This window comes from Phacochoerus africanus, chromosome X (assembly GCF_016906955.1).
Source record: "Phacochoerus africanus isolate WHEZ1 chromosome X, ROS_Pafr_v1, whole genome shotgun sequence".
NCBI classification, from domain to species: Eukaryota; Metazoa; Chordata; class Mammalia; order Artiodactyla; family Suidae; genus Phacochoerus; species Phacochoerus africanus.
Genome location: NC_062560.1, coordinates 58,386,575 through 58,406,377, shown reverse-complemented (window position 1 = coordinate 58,406,377; position 19,803 = coordinate 58,386,575). Strand labels below are relative to the sequence as shown.

General features: G+C 37.6%; 1 protein-coding gene across 2 annotated transcripts in view; it reads left to right on the top strand.

The window, feature by feature from the left end:
- OPHN1 (oligophrenin 1) overlaps positions 1 to 19,803 on the top strand; it is a 556,237-nt gene that overhangs the window by 484,594 nt on the left and 51,840 nt on the right. For both annotated transcript variants that reach the window (XM_047764388.1, XM_047764386.1), the window contains exon 20: positions 5,252 to 5,399. In XM_047764388.1, the coding sequence (XP_047620344.1) occupies positions 5,252 to 5,399 (148 nt within the window). The remainder of the gene's footprint in view (positions 1 to 5,251; positions 5,400 to 19,803) is intronic.

The following is a 19,803-nucleotide window of genomic DNA, read 5'->3' as shown; positions in this document are numbered from 1 at the left end:
CTTGCTAAGATCAGGAATAAGATAATGATATTCATTGTAACCACTTATATTCAACATAGTCCTGGAATCCTAGCCAGAGCAATTGGGCAAGACAAAGAAATAACATACTGCAAAATCAGAAAGAGCTACCTTATAACTTATTTGTGGTAATTTTTTATCAGATGAAAGACATTCTTCATTTTACTTTCCTGGATGTTGGCACCCTTTTATTCCTACAAATAATATTGTTGAGCTTTTTTTCTGGGATGCAGTTAGGTTAACTTGAAAGCAGCTTGATTTTTTCAAGTCTTTCCTTTAGGCTTTCTTAGAAAAATAATAGTATCTAGTCACATGTTAATTTTTCATCACTAATGTGACAAAACTTGTCTGTGTGCTATACTCATTGCCCTGTGAATTATTATTTTTTATTTTATTTTTTAAATTTTTATTTCTTTATATATATATTTTTTTCTACTGCACAGCATGGTGACCCAGTTACACATACAAGTATACATTCTTTTTTCTCACATTACGTGTTCCATCATAGTTGACTAGACAGAATACCCAGTGCTACATAGCAGGATCTCATTGCTAATCCATCCCAAAGGCAACATTCTGCATTTATTTACCCCAAGATCCCAGGCCCTCCCACTCCCTATCCTTCCTTCTTGGCAAACACAAGTCTATTCTCCAAGTCCATGGTTTTCTCTTCTGTGGAAAGGTTCCTTTGTGCCATATATTACATACCAGATATGAGTGATATCATATGGTATTTGTCTTTCTCTTTCTGACTTACTTCACTCAGGATAAGAGTCTCTAGTTCCATTCATGTTGCTGCAAATGGCATTGTTTCGTTCCTTTTTATGGCTGAGTAGTATTCCATTGTGTATATATACCACATCTTATTGATCCAATCATCTATCAGTGGACATTTGGGTTGATTCCATGTCTTGGCTATTGTGAATATTACTGCAATGAACATGCGGGTGCATGTGTCTTTTTTTAAGGAAAGTTTTGTCCAGATATATATCCAAGAGTGGGATTGCTGGGTCATATGGTAGTTCTATGTATAGATTTTTAAAGTATCTCCAAATTGTTCTCCATAGTGGCTGTACCAGCTTACATTCCCACCAACAGTGGAGGAGGGTTCCCTTTTCTTCACACCCCCTCCAGCACTTGTTATTTGTGGACTTATTCATGATGGCCATTCTGACTGGTGTGAGGTGGTATCTCATGGTAGTTTTGATTTGCATTTCTCCAATAAGCAGAGATGTTGAGAATTTTTTCATATGCTTGTTTGCCATCTGTATATCTTCCTTGGAGAGTTGTCTATTCAGGTTCTTTCCTCATCTTTCAATTGGGTTGTTGGCTTTTTTGATGTTGAGCTGTATAAGTTTGTATATTTTAGAGATTAGGCCCTTGTCAGTTGCATCACTTTAAACTATTTTCTGTCATTCTGTAGGTTGTCTTTTTGTTTTCTTTTTGGTTTCCTTATCTGTGCAAAAGTTTGTCAGTTTGATTAGGTCCCATTCGTTTATTTGTGCTCTTATTTCTGTTGCTTTGGGAGACTGACCTGAGAAAATATTCATGTTGTTGATGTCAGAGAGTGTTTTGCCTATGTTCTCTTCCAGGAGTTTGATGGTATCTTGTCTTCTATTTAAGTCTTTCAGCCATTTTGAGTTTATTTTTGTGCATGATGTGAGGCTGTGTTCCAGTTTCGTTGATTTGCATGCAATTGTACAGGTTTCCCAGCAATACTTGCTGAAAAGACTGTCTTTTTCCCATTTGATGTTCTTGCCGCCTTTGTCAAAGATTAAATGACCATAGGTGTCTGGGTTTATTTCTGGGTTCTCTCTTCTGTTCCACTGGTCTGTCTGTCTGTCTTGGTACCAGTACCACACTGTCTTTATGACTGTGGCTTTGTAAAAGTGCCTGAAGTCTGGGAGAGTTATGCCTCCTGCTTGGTTCTTGTTCCTCAGAATTGCTTTGGCAATTCTGGGTCTTTTGTGGTTCCATATGAATTTTTGGATTGTTTGTTCTAGTTCTGTGGAAAATGTCATGGGTAATTTGATAGGGATTGCATTGAATCTGTAGATTGATTTGGGTAGTCTGGCCATTTTTACAATATTAACTTTTGCAACCCAGGAGCATGGGCTATCTTTCCATTTCGTTACATCTTGTTTAATTTCCTTGATTAATGTTTTATACTTCTCGGCATATAAGTCCTTTACCTCCTTGGTCAGGTGTATTCAATAATACACTGTAGCTGCTGAGAATAGGACCTCTTCTACCCACTGTGTGATCTTAAGTAATTGTTTCCTCTTTATCATGTCGCTCTTGCCTCACACGTATGTATTCATTGTGTGTTAGTTTGATGACAGCGAAATTCTTTTTTTTAAATATATAATGATTTTTATTTTTTTCATTATAGCTGGTTTACAGTGTTCTGTCAATTTTCTACTGTATAGCATGGTGACCCAGTTACACATACATTTGTACATTCTTTTTTCTTACATTATCATGCTCCATCATAAGTGACTAGACATAGTAGCCATTGCCTTTGGAATGGGTCAGCTCAATTCTTAAAGAGGACCCCTGCAGATCTCCAGAGCTCTCTGTGAAACTGTCTTCTCTCTGCTACTCTGCCCTGAAAACTCTCACTTCCTTGCCCTCGTCATACTTGCAACTGAATGCCTTCAACTTAAGCAGACTCCCTTTGGTTCCTCTTCCTGCATTATGGCCCAAAGAATCTCCCCAGGCTGAAAACTGGGATAATCATGGAACTCACCTCATTTATTTTTCCTATCTCTCATGGGTCACTTTCCTTCATTGCCACATTTCAAATTCATTCACAACTGTTGTTATATTTTTTTTCCCTAGCTTTTAAAATGTTTCATTGTTGGACATGTAAATCTAATCCCTTTTCCACTATTTTTGCTGTAAGGGGAAAAGGCTATTATATTTTTCAGAGGACGATTTGTTCTTTTATATCACAGTTTTTAAAATTTTCATTCATTAGTGTGAGGGAATGGGATGGATTTGGAGCTTGGGGTTAATACATACAGACTATTGTCTTTGGAATGGATCAGCAATGAGTTCCTGCTGTGTAGCACTGGGAACTATGTCTAGTCACTTATGATGGAGCATGATAATGTGGAAAAAGAGAATGTATACATGTATGCATATCACAATTTTAAGTGTGATTTATTTTTTTTGCCCAGAAATTCTAGTTGCTGGAGATATAGCAGTGAAAATGATAATATTCTTCAGTATAGCATATAACCAAATGGGAAAACAGACAACAACAAAAAAGACTAAATAATTACATTATACTATGTTAGAAAGTGATAAAAATTCTAATGAGAAGAAAGTTAAATAAAGGTGATAGGAAACACTGGGTAGAGGGAAGCAAGTCAAAGTTTTAGATATATTCACCTGGACGGACTGAGAGGAGTATATTTGATCATGAATCCTCCTGAAATTGAGACTATGAGCTATATGAATATGTAGAGGAAAAGTACTTTGGGTAGAAGAAACACTCAGTGCAAAGGCCCCGGTGTGTTTGATAAATAGCAAGAAATATTTGTAACAACTACTACAGTTACCTAAGGAAGTGCTCACAAATGGTAGTTATTTAGAATATTATTACTAAGGGTGGTGGAAGCAGAAATATGATCTGAGAGTATATGGCCTCAAAGCTTGCTACTATGTCATTTTCTCTTTTCCTTTTTGAGACACATACTGCCTTATGATTGTTCTTACATTGTTATCTATCATTGTGCAGCATTTACATAGGCTTGCCTTGTGTTCCCAATCATGTAAGTTCTGTGACTATGTGACCTGTGTTGAATCTTGCCTGATAGAATGTTGGGCTTTGACATTTCTTTTTGTACTAATCATTGGGGTTGATTTCATTATTGCAGTGACCATTGGTCCCCTCCCTCCCAGGGTTCACTTTTGCCAGAAGGTCATTCTCCCCAGGGATAGGAAGATCCTTAAGTACATATGAGACACTATACACAAATTCTAATCACAACTCCTCCCTCACTTATCCAGCACTTTTTTTTATCTTCTAAGGCACCTTGTTTTTGCCCTTTATTTTGTGAATAACTAATGCATATATGGTATGAAATTTTTAAAGATAAAAATGGTATAGGAGTTAAAAAACAAGTTTCCTCCATCCTTTCTTTAGCCATTCATTATTCCTGTCTTGAGGGAAACAATATAACCAGCTTTATAGGTATCTTTTCATAAATATTGAATGTATGTAGGTGTTTTTAGTCATTCATCACACCTCCCACTACCCATATAATGTACTTTGACTACCCTTTTCACTTGATTCTCACCACACCCTTTGATAAGTGATGCTCTCCACAATTTTCAGATAAGGAAGCTAAATCTTAGAGATGGGAGGTAACTTTTTATGGTATTTGAGGTGGGGGGGTGTGACTTTCTTACAGTTTTCTGGGAAGTAAGTGGAAAATCCAGAATTGCTATTGCAGTTTATTTCTAAATAATGATCTATGAGATCACTAATATGTGGACTCTAATAGAAATAATACAATAGAACTTATAAAACAGAAACATACTCATAGGTTTCACAACCAAACTTATATTAACCCAAGAGAAAATGTGGAGAGGAGGGATAAATTAGGAGGTTTGAGTTGATATATACACAATACTATATAAAATAGATGAGTAACAATTACCTACTGTATAGCACAGGGAAATTTACCCAATGCCATGTAATAACCTATATGGGAAAAGAATCTGAAAAAGAATGGATATATGTATATGTGTATAAGTATATATATACACAATATACACACATATATACATATACATGATTTAATTTGCTGTACACTTGAAATTAACACAGCTTTGTAAGTCAACTATATTGCAATATATTTTTAAATAAACTTAAAAAATAAAAATAATAAGTAAAAAAATAATGATTAAATTGGTTTTATTCAATGACTCATGTATCAGACAGCATAACATCTAATAGATAGAAGGATGCTCCCCTGATGTGCAGCTTTTGTCTGTATTCATTTTGAGAAGCGCCAAGTTATGCACCTCAAACATGGTAGGAGGTCTCTAAACAATTGCTGGTGGCTAGAGTGATTTAGAAAATCCACCCAATCTCTTTAGTCATATTAGAATTGATATGGAGACTCTAGATGTAACATTAATGGGCATGAAATGGTAGTTACCACTAGGAATACAAAAATGATCTTTCTAATCATTTCCTGGAAATATTCCCCCTCTACAGATCTATTCAGGTCCACCTGAAGAAAGTACTGCACCTCCAGTGCCTCCGCCTCGAGCGACAGCAAGGAGGCACAAACCAATCACAATTTCAAAGCGCTTGCTGCGGGAAAGGACTGTTTTCTATACTTCTTCCCTGGATGAAAGTGAAGGTCAGTAGCAAGGGTTTACCTTAGCTTCTTAATAGTGATTGGAAACAAGATATGCAGAAGTGGAGGCACAACCGTTTTTTTTTCCATGTAAAGGTATACTTTTCCTGGGTCCTGGGTCAGGCAAGGCAAGGTTTGTAAAATTTGTGCTGAGAGTGAATTAGTCTTTTGGCAATGGAGAGTACAGAGATGAACCTGCAAAGCCAGCTACCATTCTCCTTAGCAGGTCAGCGGAGGGTCCAAGGTGTTCTTAGATATATTCCTCAATAGATTGAAATGGGTGAGCAATGTGTTTTCTGAGTGTTTTGAGATTTTGTTATTTTTTATTTTTTGTAAATTTTATTTATTTATTTATTTATTCCACTGTACAGCATGGGGACCAAGTTACACATACATGTATACATAATTTTTCCTCTCATTGTGATGTTGAGATGTAAGTATCTAGACATAATTCTTAGTGCTACACAGCAGGATTTCATTGTAAATCCATTCCAAGAGCAATAGTTTGCATTCGTTAACCCCAAGCTTCCAATCCCTCCCACTCCTTCCCCCTCCCCCCGGTCAACCACAAAGTCTATTCTTCAAGTCTTTTCTTTTCTGTATTTTCAAGTATTTTCTTTTCTGTGGAAAGGTTCATTTGTGCTGTATATTAGATTCCAGTTATAAGTGATATGATATGGTATTTGTCTTTCTCTTTCTGACTTATTTCACTCAGTATGAGGGTCTCTAGTTCCATCCATGTTGCTGCAAATGGCATTATTTTGTTCTTTTTTATGGCTGAGTCGTATTCTATTGTGTATATATACCACATCTTCCTAATCCAATCGTCTGTCAATGAACATTTGGGTGTTTCCATGATTTTAAATACAAATTCAGAGGAGTGATGCCTGAATAGGAGTTTCTGGTGCTTGTCTCCTCACAGTAGCCTTAATTCAAACAACTATCCATGCATAGAACTACCTTCATGAGAGCTGTGTTTTCCAGATGAGAGATAAGAGCACCTGGAAAGGGTACAGAAATAATAAAAGATGCATTGCAGATGCTAGAAAGGACATTTTTCATATTATCCTCATCACTCCTATCCTAAGCTTACACAACATAGTATTGAGAAAGATCCTCTCCACAAGGAGGAAAGATAATGAGATGAACACCCAACTTTACCTTGGACCCCAGCACCAGAACCACACCAGTAAACCTTAGTACCAACCCCACCCCCCATTTTTCCAGCGTACAAACCAGCCTTCACCAACCAAGGCTCTATACCTGCCCCAGCACTAGGCCATTTTCTGCAGTCCCAGGCTCCACATACCAGGCTGGCTCTTGAAGCCCTAGTCTCCTGAACACAACCACGGACCCAGCCTTCAGGCTTGCCCTGGTAGTTCTAGTCATCAGGATATAACCACATCTCAACCTCTAGTCCAGGCCCCCTGTGGATGCAGCCTCTTCTTCCTCAGTGCCAGGCTAGCCTCTGGGGTCAAGGCTCCAAGTTCTCTGTAGATCCAGGTGGCAGCCTTGCCCATCCACTGACCCAGGCACTATAACAATCTACCTAAGAACTACAGAAAAGCCCACTTGTGGAGCCTTCCAGCTGACCCACCCAGAATCTCTGGTTGTGCTGGCTGCTAGAGAGATTTCCTTACCAAAGCCAGTCTGTAAAAAATGGAAGATATGCCTACTTCTTCAAATAGGCCAACACCAACTCAAGGTCACAGGGATTAGGAAAAACCAGGGAAACTTAATTCCACCAAAAGAACAACGTAAAGCACCATGAATTGATCCTAATGAAATGGACATCTTAACTCAAAGGGAATTACAAATAATCATCCTAAAGAAGATCAAGGAACTAAAGAGAACAACTAAACAAAATCAGGAAAATAATATATGAGAAGTTCAAGAAAGTTGTAAAAACCATAAAAAAAGAACCAAACAGAAATTCAAAAGCACACTGAAATTCTGGAGAACACAAAGTCTGCATTGAAAAATTCAATAGAGAGCTTTAACATCAACCTTGAACAAGCAGAAAAAGAATCAGTGAGGTCATAAAAAGGTCATTTAAAATGACCCAGTCAGAAGAACATTAAAAGATTGTAAAAGTGAAGAAAACATAAGGGACTTAAGGGACATAATCTATAAATGAATATGCACATTGTGGGAGTCCCAGAAGGAGCAGAGACAGAGAAAGCCACATAAAGATTATTTAAAGAAAAAACTATTCCTAAATATGATATAGGAAATGAAAATCTGGATCCATGAAGCCCAAAGAAATCCATAGCGGATTTCTTTTCAGTGGATCCCTAAAAAGCTTTTAACAAAATTCAATATTCTTTCATGGTAAAAACTCTCAACAAAATAACTGTAGGGGGAATATAACTTAATATAATAAAAGCAATATATGGCAAACCCGCAGCTCACATTATACTCTAAGGTGAAAAGCTGAAAATCTTTCTTCTAAGATCAGGAAGAAGGATATTCCCTTTCTTCAAAATAAGTGAATTCAGGAAAGTATAGAATACAAAAGCAATATACAAAATTCAGTTGTTTTTCTATATGAAAAAGAAATGAAGAAAACCATTCTGTTTACAATAGCATAAAATAACTCAGGAATAAATTTAGCCAAGGAGTGGAAGACATGTACACTGAAAATTAGAAGACATCAATGAAATAAATTGAAGAAAACAAAATTAAATGGGATTCTTTTTTCATGTTTGAAAGACTTAATATTGTTAAAATGTTCATATTGCTTAAAGCTATCATTGGTTTAATACAATCCCTATCAAAATTCTAGAGACATTTTAAAGGAGTAGAAAAAAACAATTTAAAAATTCATATGGGAGATGGGATTAAGATGGTGCAGTAGAAGGACTGGAACTCAACTTCTCTCCTAAAAACACAAAATTCACAACTAAAGTCTGAGCAGTCTTCAACCAAATAGACCATAAACCTTAAAAAAGATACCATAATCCAGAAGACAAAGAGGAGGCCACATCAAGAGGTAGGAGGGGTGATTGCACAATATAAACAACCTTGTAGCTCCGGGGAGGGAACCCCCACAGACTGGAAAGTAACTGGTTCACAGAGACTCACCTACAGGAGTGAGAGTTCTGAGACCCACATAAAATTCCCACGTGAGGGGATCTGGAACTGGGAAAAGGAGCCCCTGGAGCATCTGGCATTGAAGGCCAGTGAGGCTTGTATACAGGAACTCCATGGGACTGGGGGAAATGGAGACCCCATTCTTGAAAAGTGCACACAGACTTTCACGTGCACTGGGTCCCAGGGCAAAGGAAAGTCTCCATAGGAATCTGGGTCAAACCTGACTGCAGTTCTTAGAGGACATGCTGGGAAAACAGGGGTGAATGTGGCTTGTAGTGAGGGAAGGTCAGAGGAAGCAAAGCTCTCTGGGATATCCATCTGTGTGCCTTCTCTGGAGGTGGCCATTTTGAGAAAATCTGGCCCCACCCATCAGAGCTGAGAAGCCCCAGGGCAAACAACAATTCAGTTGGGATCACAGCCCCACCCCTCAGTAAACAGGCTCCCTAAAGACCCCTCAGGCACACAACCAGCTCTAATCCCATCCAGAGACTAAGACCCACCCACTAGAGGGATTAGAATCAGTTCCACCTACCAGTGGGAAGGCTTCAGTCCCTCCCATCAGGAAGCCTACAGCAAGCCCCCTTACTGACTTCAGCCACAAGGGGGACAGCTACCAGAAGTAAGAGAGACTAAAACTCTATTATCTGTAAAAAGGTCACCACACCAAAAAACTATAAAAATGAAAAGACAGAAAACTATAACTCAGATCAGGGAGAAGGGAAAAACCCCAGAAAAACAGTTAAGTGAAGAGGAGATTCTCAGACCCCAGGTAAAAGACTTTATACTGTTGATGCTGAAGATGAGGCCAGACATTGGAAATAAACTGGAGGCAAAGATGGATAACTTACAGGAAACACTGACCTAAGAGATACAAGATATAAAACTTAAATGAGAAGAGATACAAAATACAATAACTAAAGTAAAAAATTCACCAGAAGCAGCTAATAGCAGAATGCAGGAGGCAAAAAATGAATAAGCGAGGTGGAGGTCAGATTAGTGGAAATTACAGATGCAGAACAGAAAAGAGAAAAAAGATTGAAAAGAGATGAAGAGAGTCTCAGAGAACACTGGGACAACGTTAAATGCACCAACATCAATATTATAGGGGTGCCAGAAGGAGAAAAGAGAGAGAAGGGGACAGAAAAAATATTCCAAGAGGTAATAGCCGAAAACTTCCCTAACATGGGAAAGGAACCACCCACTCAAATCCAGCAAGCACAACGACTACCATATAAAATAAACCCAAGAAGGAATACACTAAGACACATATTAATCAAACTGGGCAAAATTAAAGGCAAAGTGAGAATCTTGAAAGCAGCTAGGGAAAAGAAACAAATAACATTCTTTGGGAAGTATGGCCAATTTTACAATATTGATTTTTCCAATCCAGGAACATGGAATATCTTTCCATTTCTTTACATCTTCTTTGATTTCTTTGATTAAAGTTTTATAGTTCTCAGCATATAGGTCCTTTACCTCCTTGGTCAGGTGTATTCTGAGGTATTTGATTTTGTGAGGTACAATTTTAAAGGTATCGTATTTTTGCATTCTTTTTCTAATATTTCATTGCTGGTATACAGAAATGCAACTGACTTCTGAATGTTACTCTTATATCCGGCTATTTTGCTGAATTTATTAATCAGTTCAAGGAGTTTTGGGGTTTCCTTAGGGTTTTCTATGTATAGTATCATGTCATCTGCATAAAGTGACAGTTTTAACTCTTCTGTTCCTATATGGATGCCTTTTCTTTCTTTCTTTTTTTTTTTGTTAACGTAATTTTTATTTTTAAAAATTTTTTAATTTTTTTGTCTTTTAGGTCCGCACCCAAGGCATATGGAGGTTCCCAGGCTAGGGGTCAAATTGGAGCTGCAGCTGCTGGCCTACAGCACAGCCACAGCAATGCTGGATCTGAGCCACATCTGTGATCTACACCACAGCTCAGGACAACACCAGACCTTAACGAACTGAACAAGGCCAGGGATTGAACCAACATCCTCATGGATGATAGTCGGGTTTGTTAACCACTGAGTCATGTCAGGAACTCCAATTAAGGTAAATTTTTTTCTTCTTTTTTTCTTTTTATTTTATTTTTTTATTATATTTTTAATTTTAATTTTTATTTTTTTAATAATTTTTTTTTATTTTCCCACTGTACAGCAAGGGGGTCAGGTTATCCTTACATGTATATATTGCAATTACATTTTTCCCCCCACCCTTTCTTCTGTTGTAACATGAATATCTAGACAAAGTTCTCAATGCTACTCAGCAGGATCTCCTTGTAAATCTATTCTAAGTTGTGTCTGATAAGCCCAAGCTCCCGATCCCTCCCACTCCCTCCCTCTCCAATCAGGCAGCCACAAGTCTGTTTTCCAAGTCCATGATTTTCTTCTCTGAGGAGATGTTCATTTGTGCTGGATATTAGATTCCAGTTATAAGTGATATCATATGGTATTTGTCTTTGTCTTTCTGGCTCATTTCACTCAGGATGAGATTCTCTAGTTCCATCCATGTTGCTGCAAATGGCATTAGGTTGTTCTTTTTTATGGCCGAGTAGTATTCCATTGTGTATATATACCACCTCTTCCGAATCCAATCATCTGTTGATGGACATTTGGGTAGTTTCCATGTCCTGGCTATTGTGAATAGTGCTGCAATGAACATGCGGGTGCATGTGTCTCTTTTAAGTAGAGTTTTGTCCGGATAGATGCCCAAGAGTGGGATTGCGGGGTCATATGGAAGTTCTATGTATAGATTTCTAAGGTATCTCCAAACTGTTCTCCATAGTGGCTGTACCAGTTGACATTCCCCCCAACAGTGCAGGAGGGTTCCCTTTTCTCCACAGCCCCTCCAGCACTTGTTATTTGTGGATTTATTAATGATGGCCATTCTGACTGGTATGAGGTGATATCTCATGGTAGTTTTGATTTGCACTTCTCTTACAACCAGCAATGTTGAGCATTTTTTCATGTGTTGGCTGGCCATCTGTATATCTTCTTTGGAGAAATGTCTATTCAGGTCTTTTACTCATTTTTCCATTGATTGATTGGTTTTTTTGTTGTTGTTCAGTTGTATAAGTTGTTAATATATTCTAGAGATTAAGCCCTTGTCGGTTGCATCATTTGAAACTGTTTTCTCCCATTCTGAAAGTTGTCTTTTTGTTTTCTTTTGGCTTTCCTTTGCTGTGCAAAAGCTTTTCAGTTTGATTAGGTCCCATGGGTTTCTTTTTGCTCTAATTTCTGTTGCTTTGGGAGACTGACCTGAGAAAATATTCATGAGGTTGATGTCCGAGAGTGTTTTGCCTATGTTTTCTTCTAGGAGTTTGATGGTGTCCTGTCGTATATTTAAGTCTTTCAGCCATTTGGAGTGTATTTTTGTGCATGGTGTGAGGGTGTGTTCTAGTTTCTTTGCTTTGCATGCAGCTGTCCAGGTTTCCCAGCAAGGCTTGCTGAATAGACTTTCTTTTTCCCATTTGATGTTCTTGCCTCCCTTGTCAAAGATTAATGGACCATAGGTGTCAGGGTTTATTTCCGGATTCTCTATTCTGTTCCATTGATCTGTCTGTCTATTTTGATACCAGTACCACACTGTTTTGATGACTGTGGCTTTGTAGTATTTCTTGAAGTCTGGGAGAGTTATGCCTCCTGCTTGGTTTTTGTTTCTCAGGATTGCTTTGGTGATTTGGGGTGTTTTGTGGGTCCATGTAAATGTTTGGATGGTCTGTTCTAGTTCTGTGAAAAATGTCCTGGGTAATTTGATAGATTGACAGATTCAATTCTACATTGAATCTGTAGATTGCTTTGGGTAGTATGGCCATTTTTACAATATTGATTTTCCCAATCCAGGAACATGGAATAGCTTTCCATTTCTTTACATCTTCTTTGATTTCTTTGATTCAAGTTTTATAGTTCTCGGCATATAGGTCCTTTACCTCCTTGGTCAGGTGTATTCCGAGGTATTTGGTTTTGTGAGGTGCAATTTTAAAAGGTATCATCATTTTGTATTCCTTTTCTAATATTTCATTGCTGGTATACAGAAATGCAACTGACTTCTGAATGTTAATCTTATATCCCGCTACTTTGCTGAATTTATGAATCAGTTCAAGTAGTTTTGGGGTTGAGTCCTTCGGGTTTTCTAGGTATAGTATCATGTCATCTGCATACAGTGACAGTTTGATCTCTTCTCTTCCTATATGGATGCCTTTTATTTCTTTTGTTTGTCTAATTGCTGTGGCTAGGACTTCCAAAACTATGTTGAATAGCAGTGGTGAGAGTGGGCATCCCTGTCTTGTTCCAGATTTGAGTGAGAAGGCTTTCAGTTTTTTTCAATTAAGTATTATATTTGCTGTGAGTTTGCCATAAATGGCTTGATTATATTCAGGAGTGTTCCCTCTATACCCACTTTGGTGAGGGTCTTGATCATGAATGGATGTCAGACTTTGTCAAATTCTTTTTCTGAGTCTATTGAGATGATCATATGATTTTTGACTTGTCTTTTGTTATTTTGGTGTATGATGTTGATTGACTTGTGTATGTTGAACCATCCTTGTGAACCTGGGATGAACCCTACCTGGTCATGTTTTATGACCTCTTTAATATGTTGTTGGATTTGGTTGGCTAAGATTTTGTTGAGAACTTTTGTGTCTATATTCATCAATAATATTGGCCAATAGTTTTCTTTTTTGGTGGTATCTCTGCCTGGTTTTGGAATGAGGGTGATGGTGGCATCATAGAATGTCTTTGGGAGTATTCCTTCTTCTTCAAGCTTTTGAAAGAGTTTAAGGAGGATGGGCACCAGTTCCTCTTTATATGTTTGGTAGCATTCACCTGTGAAGCCATCTGGTCCTGGACTTTTTTTTGTAGGGTGTGTTTTAATGACATCTTCAATTTCATTTCTAGTGATCGATGTGTTCAGTTGGTCTATTTCTTCTTGATTCAGTTTTGGCAGGCTTTAAGATACTAGAAAATTGTCCATTTCTTCCAGATTGTCAAATTTGTTGGCATATGGTTGTACATAGTATTCTCTTATGGTTTTTTGTATTTCTGCAGTATTCGTTGTGACTTCTCCTTTTTCATTTCTAATTTTGTTTATTTGGGTTCTTTCTCTCCTCTTTTTAGTGAGTCTGGCCAGGGTTTGTCAATTTTGTTTACCTTTTCAAAGAACCAGTTCTTGGTTTTATCAATTTTTTTTATTGTTTTTTGAGTGTCTATTTTATTGATTTCGTCTTTGATCTTTATAATTTCCTTCCTTCTGCTGACTTTAGGACTTTTTTGTTCTTCTTTTTTTAATTCATGTAGGTGGAGGGTTAAGTTTTCAATTTGGGATCTTTCTTCTTTTTTGAGAAAGGCCTATATTGCTATAAATTTCCCTCTGAGCACTGCTTTTGCAGCATCCCCTATATTTTGTGCAATACCTGTCAAATTACCCAGGACATTTTTCACAGAACTAGAACAGACCATCCAAACATTTACATGGACCCACAAAACACCCCAAATCACCAAAGCAATCCTGAGAAACAAAAACCAAGCAGGAGGCATAACTCTCCCAGACTTCAAGAAATACTACAAAGCCACAGTCATCAAAACAGTGTGGTACTGGTATCAAAATAGACAGACAGATCAATGGAACAGAATAGAGAATCCGGAAATAAACCCTGACACCTATGGTCCATTAATCTTTGACAAGGGAGGCAAGAACATCAAATGGGAAAAAGAAAGTCTATTCAGCAAGCCTTGCTGGGAAACCTGGACAGCTGCATGCAAAGCAAAGAAACTAGAACACACCCTCACACCATGCACAAAAATACACTCCAAATGGCTGAAAGACTTAAATATACGACAGGACACCATCAAACTCCTAGAAGAAAACATAGGCAAAACACTCTCGGACATCAACCTCATGAATATTTTCTCAGGTCAGTCTCCCAAAGCAACAGAAATTAGAGCAAAAAGAAACCCATGGGACCTAATCAAACTGAAAAGCTTTTGCACAGCAAAGGAAACCCAAAAGAAAACAAAAAGACAACTTTCAGAATGGGAGAAAACAGTTTCAAATGATGCAACCGACAAGGGCTTAATCTCTAGAATATATTAACAACTTATACAACTGAACAACAACAAAAAAACCAATCAATCAATGGAAAAATGAGTAAAAGACCTGAATAGACATTTCTCCAAAGAAGATATACAGATGGCCAGCCAACACATGAAAAAATGCTCAACATTGCTGGTTGTAAGAGAAGTGCAAATCAAAACTACCATGAGATATCACCTCATACCAGTCAGAATGGCCATCATTAATAAATCCACAAATAACAAGTGCTGGAGGGGCTGTGGAGAAAAGGGAACCCTCCTGCACTGTTGGGGGGAATGTCAACTGGTACAGCCACTATGGAGAACAGTTTGGAGATACCTTAGAAATCTATACATAGAACTTCCATATGACCCCGCAATCCCACTCTTGGGCATCTATCCGGACAAAACTCTACTTAAAAGAGACACATGCACCCGCATGTTCATTGCAGCACTATTCACAATAGCCAGGACATGGAAACTACCCAAATGTCCATCAACAGATGATTGGATTCGGAAGAGGTGGTATATATACACAATGGAATACTACTCGGCCATAAAAAAGAACAACCTAATGCCATTTGCAGCAACATGGATGGAACTAGAGAATCTCATCCTGAGTGAAATGAGCCAGAAAGACAAAGACAAATACCATATGATATCACTTATAACTGGAATCTAATATCCAGCACAAATGAACATCTCCTCAGAGAAGAAAATCATGGACTTGGAAAACAGACTTGTGGCTGCCTGATTGGAGAGGGAGGGAGTGGGAGGGATCGGGAGCTTGGGCTTATCAGACACAACTTAGAATAGATTTACAAGGAGATCCTGCTGAGTAGCATTGAGAACATTGTCTAGATATTCATGTTGCAACAGAACAAATGTTGGGGAAAAATGTAATGTATACATGTAAGGATAACCTGACCCCCTTGCTGTACAGTGGGAGAATAAAATAAAATAAAATAAAATAAAATAAAATAAAATAAAATAAAATAAAATAAAATAATAAAAAAAAGAAAAAAAAACTTACGAGGGAATTCCAATAAGATTATCAGCAGATTTTTCAGCAGAAACTCTGCAGGCCAGAAGGGAATGTCATGATATACTTAATGTGATGAAAGAAAAAAACCTCCAACCAAGATTACTTTCCCAGCAAGCCTCTCATTCTGTTGTGAAGGAGAAATCAAAAGCTTCACCGATAAGCAAAAGCTGAGAGAATTCAGAAACACTAAACCAGCCTTACAACAAATAATAAAGGAACTTCTCTAGGCAGAAACGAAAAGACAGCAACAGGAAACAAAAATACCAGAAATGAGAAGGCTCACCAGTAAAGGTATATATACAGTAAGGATATGAAATCATACATGCATAATTATAACACCAAAATCAGAAATCATGAGAGGAGGGTACAAATGCAGGGCACTGGAGATGCACTTGCAATTAAGAGAATAACTTAAAACAATCTCATATACGTATAGACTCTTATATCAAAATTTCAGAATACCTGCAAACCAAAAATCTACAATTGGTACACAAATAAATAAGAAAAATCAACTCAAATACAACATGAAAGATAGTCATCAAACCAGAAGAGGAGAAAACAAGAGAAGCAGGGAAGAAAAAAGAGCGACAAAAACAAATCCAAAGCAATTAATAAGATGGCAATAAGTATATGCATATCAATAATTACCTTAAATGTTAATGAACTAAATGCCCCAATCAAAAGACATAGACTGGCCTAATGGATACAAAAACAAGATCCATATCTGGGCTTTCTTCAAGAGACCCATTTCAGTTCTAGGGACACATGCAAATTGAAAGAGAGAGGATGTAAGAAAATATTTCATGCAAATGAGGATCAAAAGAAAGCTGGAGTAGCAATACTCATGACAGACAAAATAGACTTAAAATGAAGAATATTTTAAGCAACAAGGAAGGTCACTAACTAATGATCAAAGGATCAATCCAACAAGATTTAACAATTTTAAATATCTATGCTCTCAACATAGGTTCATCACAAAATATAAGGCAACTGCTAAGGATCTTAAAAAGGACAGATTGACAATAACATAATTATAGTGGGTGACTTTAACAACCCACTTACAGCAATGAAGAGATCATCTAGACAGAAAATCACTAAGGAAACACAGGCCCTGAATGAAGCATTAGACCAGATGGACTTACTAAATATTTATAGGACATTCCATCCAAAAGCAACAGAACACACATTCTTCTCAAGTGCACATGGAACATTCCCTAAGATTGATCACTTCCTGGGCTACAAATCCAGCCTTGGTAACTTCAATAAAATTGAAATCATATCAAGCATCTTTCTTGTGACTGGAAATCAAAAATAAGGAAAAAAACTTCAAAAAACACAAACACGTGGAGACTAAACAACATGCTACTAAACAACCAATGGATCACTGAAGAAATCAAAGAGGAAATTAAAAAATATCTAGATGCCAATGACAACAAAGAGACCACACTCCAAAACCTATGGGATGGAGCAAAAGCTGTTCTAAGAGGAAAGTTTATAGCAATACAAGCCCACCTCAGAAAACAAGAAAAAGCTCAAATAAACAAGCTAACTTTACATCCAAAGCGGCTAGAGAGAGAACAGACAAGACCTAAAGTTAGTAGAAGGAAAGTATTCATAAAGATCAGAGCAGAAATCAGTGAAATAGAAATGGAGAAATCCATAGAATGATGAATGAAACAAAAGCTGGTTCTTTGAAAAGATCAACAAAATTGATAAACACCTAGCCAGACTTCTCAAGCAAAAAAAGAGAAGACTCAAATCAATGAAATTAGAAATGAAAAAGGATAAGTAACAATGGACATCACAGAAATACAAAGGATCATAAGAGACTACTACACGCAACTATTCACCAATAAAATGGAAAACCTAGAAGAAATGGACAAATTCTTAGAAAAGTACAACCTTCCAAGATTAAACCAAGATGAAAGAGAAAAGATGAATGGACCTATCACAAGAACTGAAATGGAAACTGTGATTAAAAAACTTCCAACAGACAAAAGTCCAGGACCAGATGGTGTCACAGGCCAATTCTATCAAACATTTAGAGAAGAGCTAACACCTCTCCTTCTGAAACTATTCGAGAAAAAATTGCAGAGAAAGGGATACTCCTAAGCTCATTCTATGAGGCCACCATCACCCTCATACCAAAACCAGACAAAGACACCACATAAAAGAAAACTACAGGCCAATTTCACTGATGAACATTGATGCAAAAATTCTCAACAAAATACTAGCAAACCACATCCAACAATACATCAAAAGAATTGTACATCATGATCAAGTGGGATTTATCCCAGGGATGCAAGGGTTCTTCAGTATCTGCAAATCCATCAGTGTGATACACCACATTAACAAACTGAAAAATAAGAACCATATGATCCTCTCAATAGATGCAGAAAAGGCCTTTGACAAAATTCAACACCCATTTCTGATAAAAACCCTTCAGAAAGTGGCCATAACAGGAACATACCTCAACATGATAAAGGCCATATATGACAAACCCACAGCTAACATCATTCTCAATGGTGAAAAGATGAAAGAATTCCCGCTGAGGTCTGGAACAAGACAAGGATATCTGCTCTTGCCACTACTCTTCAACATAGTTTTGGAAGTCCTAGCCATGGCAGTCAGAGAAGTAAAAGACATAGAAAGAATCCAAATTGGAAAGGAAGAAGCAGAACTATCACTATTTGTAGTTGACATGATACTATACCTTGAGAATCCTAAAGAATCTACCAGAAAACTGTTAGAGCTCATCCATGAATTTGGCAAAGTCGCAGGATACACAATTACTACACAGAAATCGATGGCATTTCTATACACTAACAATGAAAGAGCAGAAAAAGAAATTAGGGAAGCAATCCCGTTTCCCATCACATCCAAAAGAATAAAATACCTAGGAGTAAACCTACCTAAAGAGACAAAAGACCTGTACTCTGAAAACTATAAGACACTGGTGAAAGAAATCAAAGATGACACAAGTAGATGGAAAGACATACCATGCTCGTGGATTGGAAGAGTTAATATTATGAAAATGACTATACTACCTAAGGCAACCTACAGATTCAATGCAATCCCTATCAAATTACCAAGGACTTTTTTCACAGAACTCGAACAAAATCTTTTAAAGTTTGTTTGGAAGCACAACAGACCCAGAATAGCCAAAGACATCCTGAAAAAGAAAAATGGAGCTGGAGGAATCAGGCTTCTGGACTTCAGGCTATACTACAAAGCAACAATCATCAAAACCGTATGGTGCCGGCACAAAGACAGAGATATAGATCAGTGGAACAGGATCGAAAGCCCAGAATTCAACCCACGCACCTACAGCCAACTAATCTATGACAAAGGAGGCAAGGTTATACAATGGAGAAAGGACAGCTTGTTCAATAAGTGGTGCTGGAAAAACTGGACAGCCACATGGAAAAGAATGACATTAGAATACTCCCTAACACCATATGCAAAAATAAACTCCAAATCGATTAAAGACCTAGATATAAGACCAGATACTATAAAAGTCTTGGAGGTAAACATAGGCCCAACACTCTCTGACATAAACGACAGCAACATCTTCTCAGATCCACCACTTAGGATATTGACAATAAAAATAAAAATAATCAAATGGGACCTGATCAAACTGAAAAGTTCCTGCACAGCAAAGGAAACCCTAAACAACACGAAAAGACAACCCACAGAATGGGAGAAAATCTTTGCAAATGAATCTACGGACAAGGGATTAATCTCCAAAATTTATAAACACCTTCTGAAGCTCCATACCAAAAAACAAACAACCCATTGAAAAATGGGCAGAAGATCTAAACAGACAGTTCTCCAAAGAAGACATACAGATGGCCAAAAAACACATGAAAAGATGTTCAGCATCACTCATTATTAGAGAAATGCAAGTCAAGACCACTATGAGGTTCCACCTTACACCAGCCAGAATGGCCATCATCGAAAAGTCTATACACAATAAGTGCTGGAGAGGGTGTGGAGAAAAAGGAACCCTATGACACTGTTGGTGGGATTGTAAATTGGTGCAACCACTGCGGAAAGCAGTATGGAGATTCCTCAGAAAACTGAAAATAGAACTCCCATTTGATCCAGTAATCCCACTCCTGGGCATCTATCCAGAGAAAACCATGACTAGCAAAGACACATGTACTCTGATGTTCATTGCAGCACTATTTTCAATAGCCAA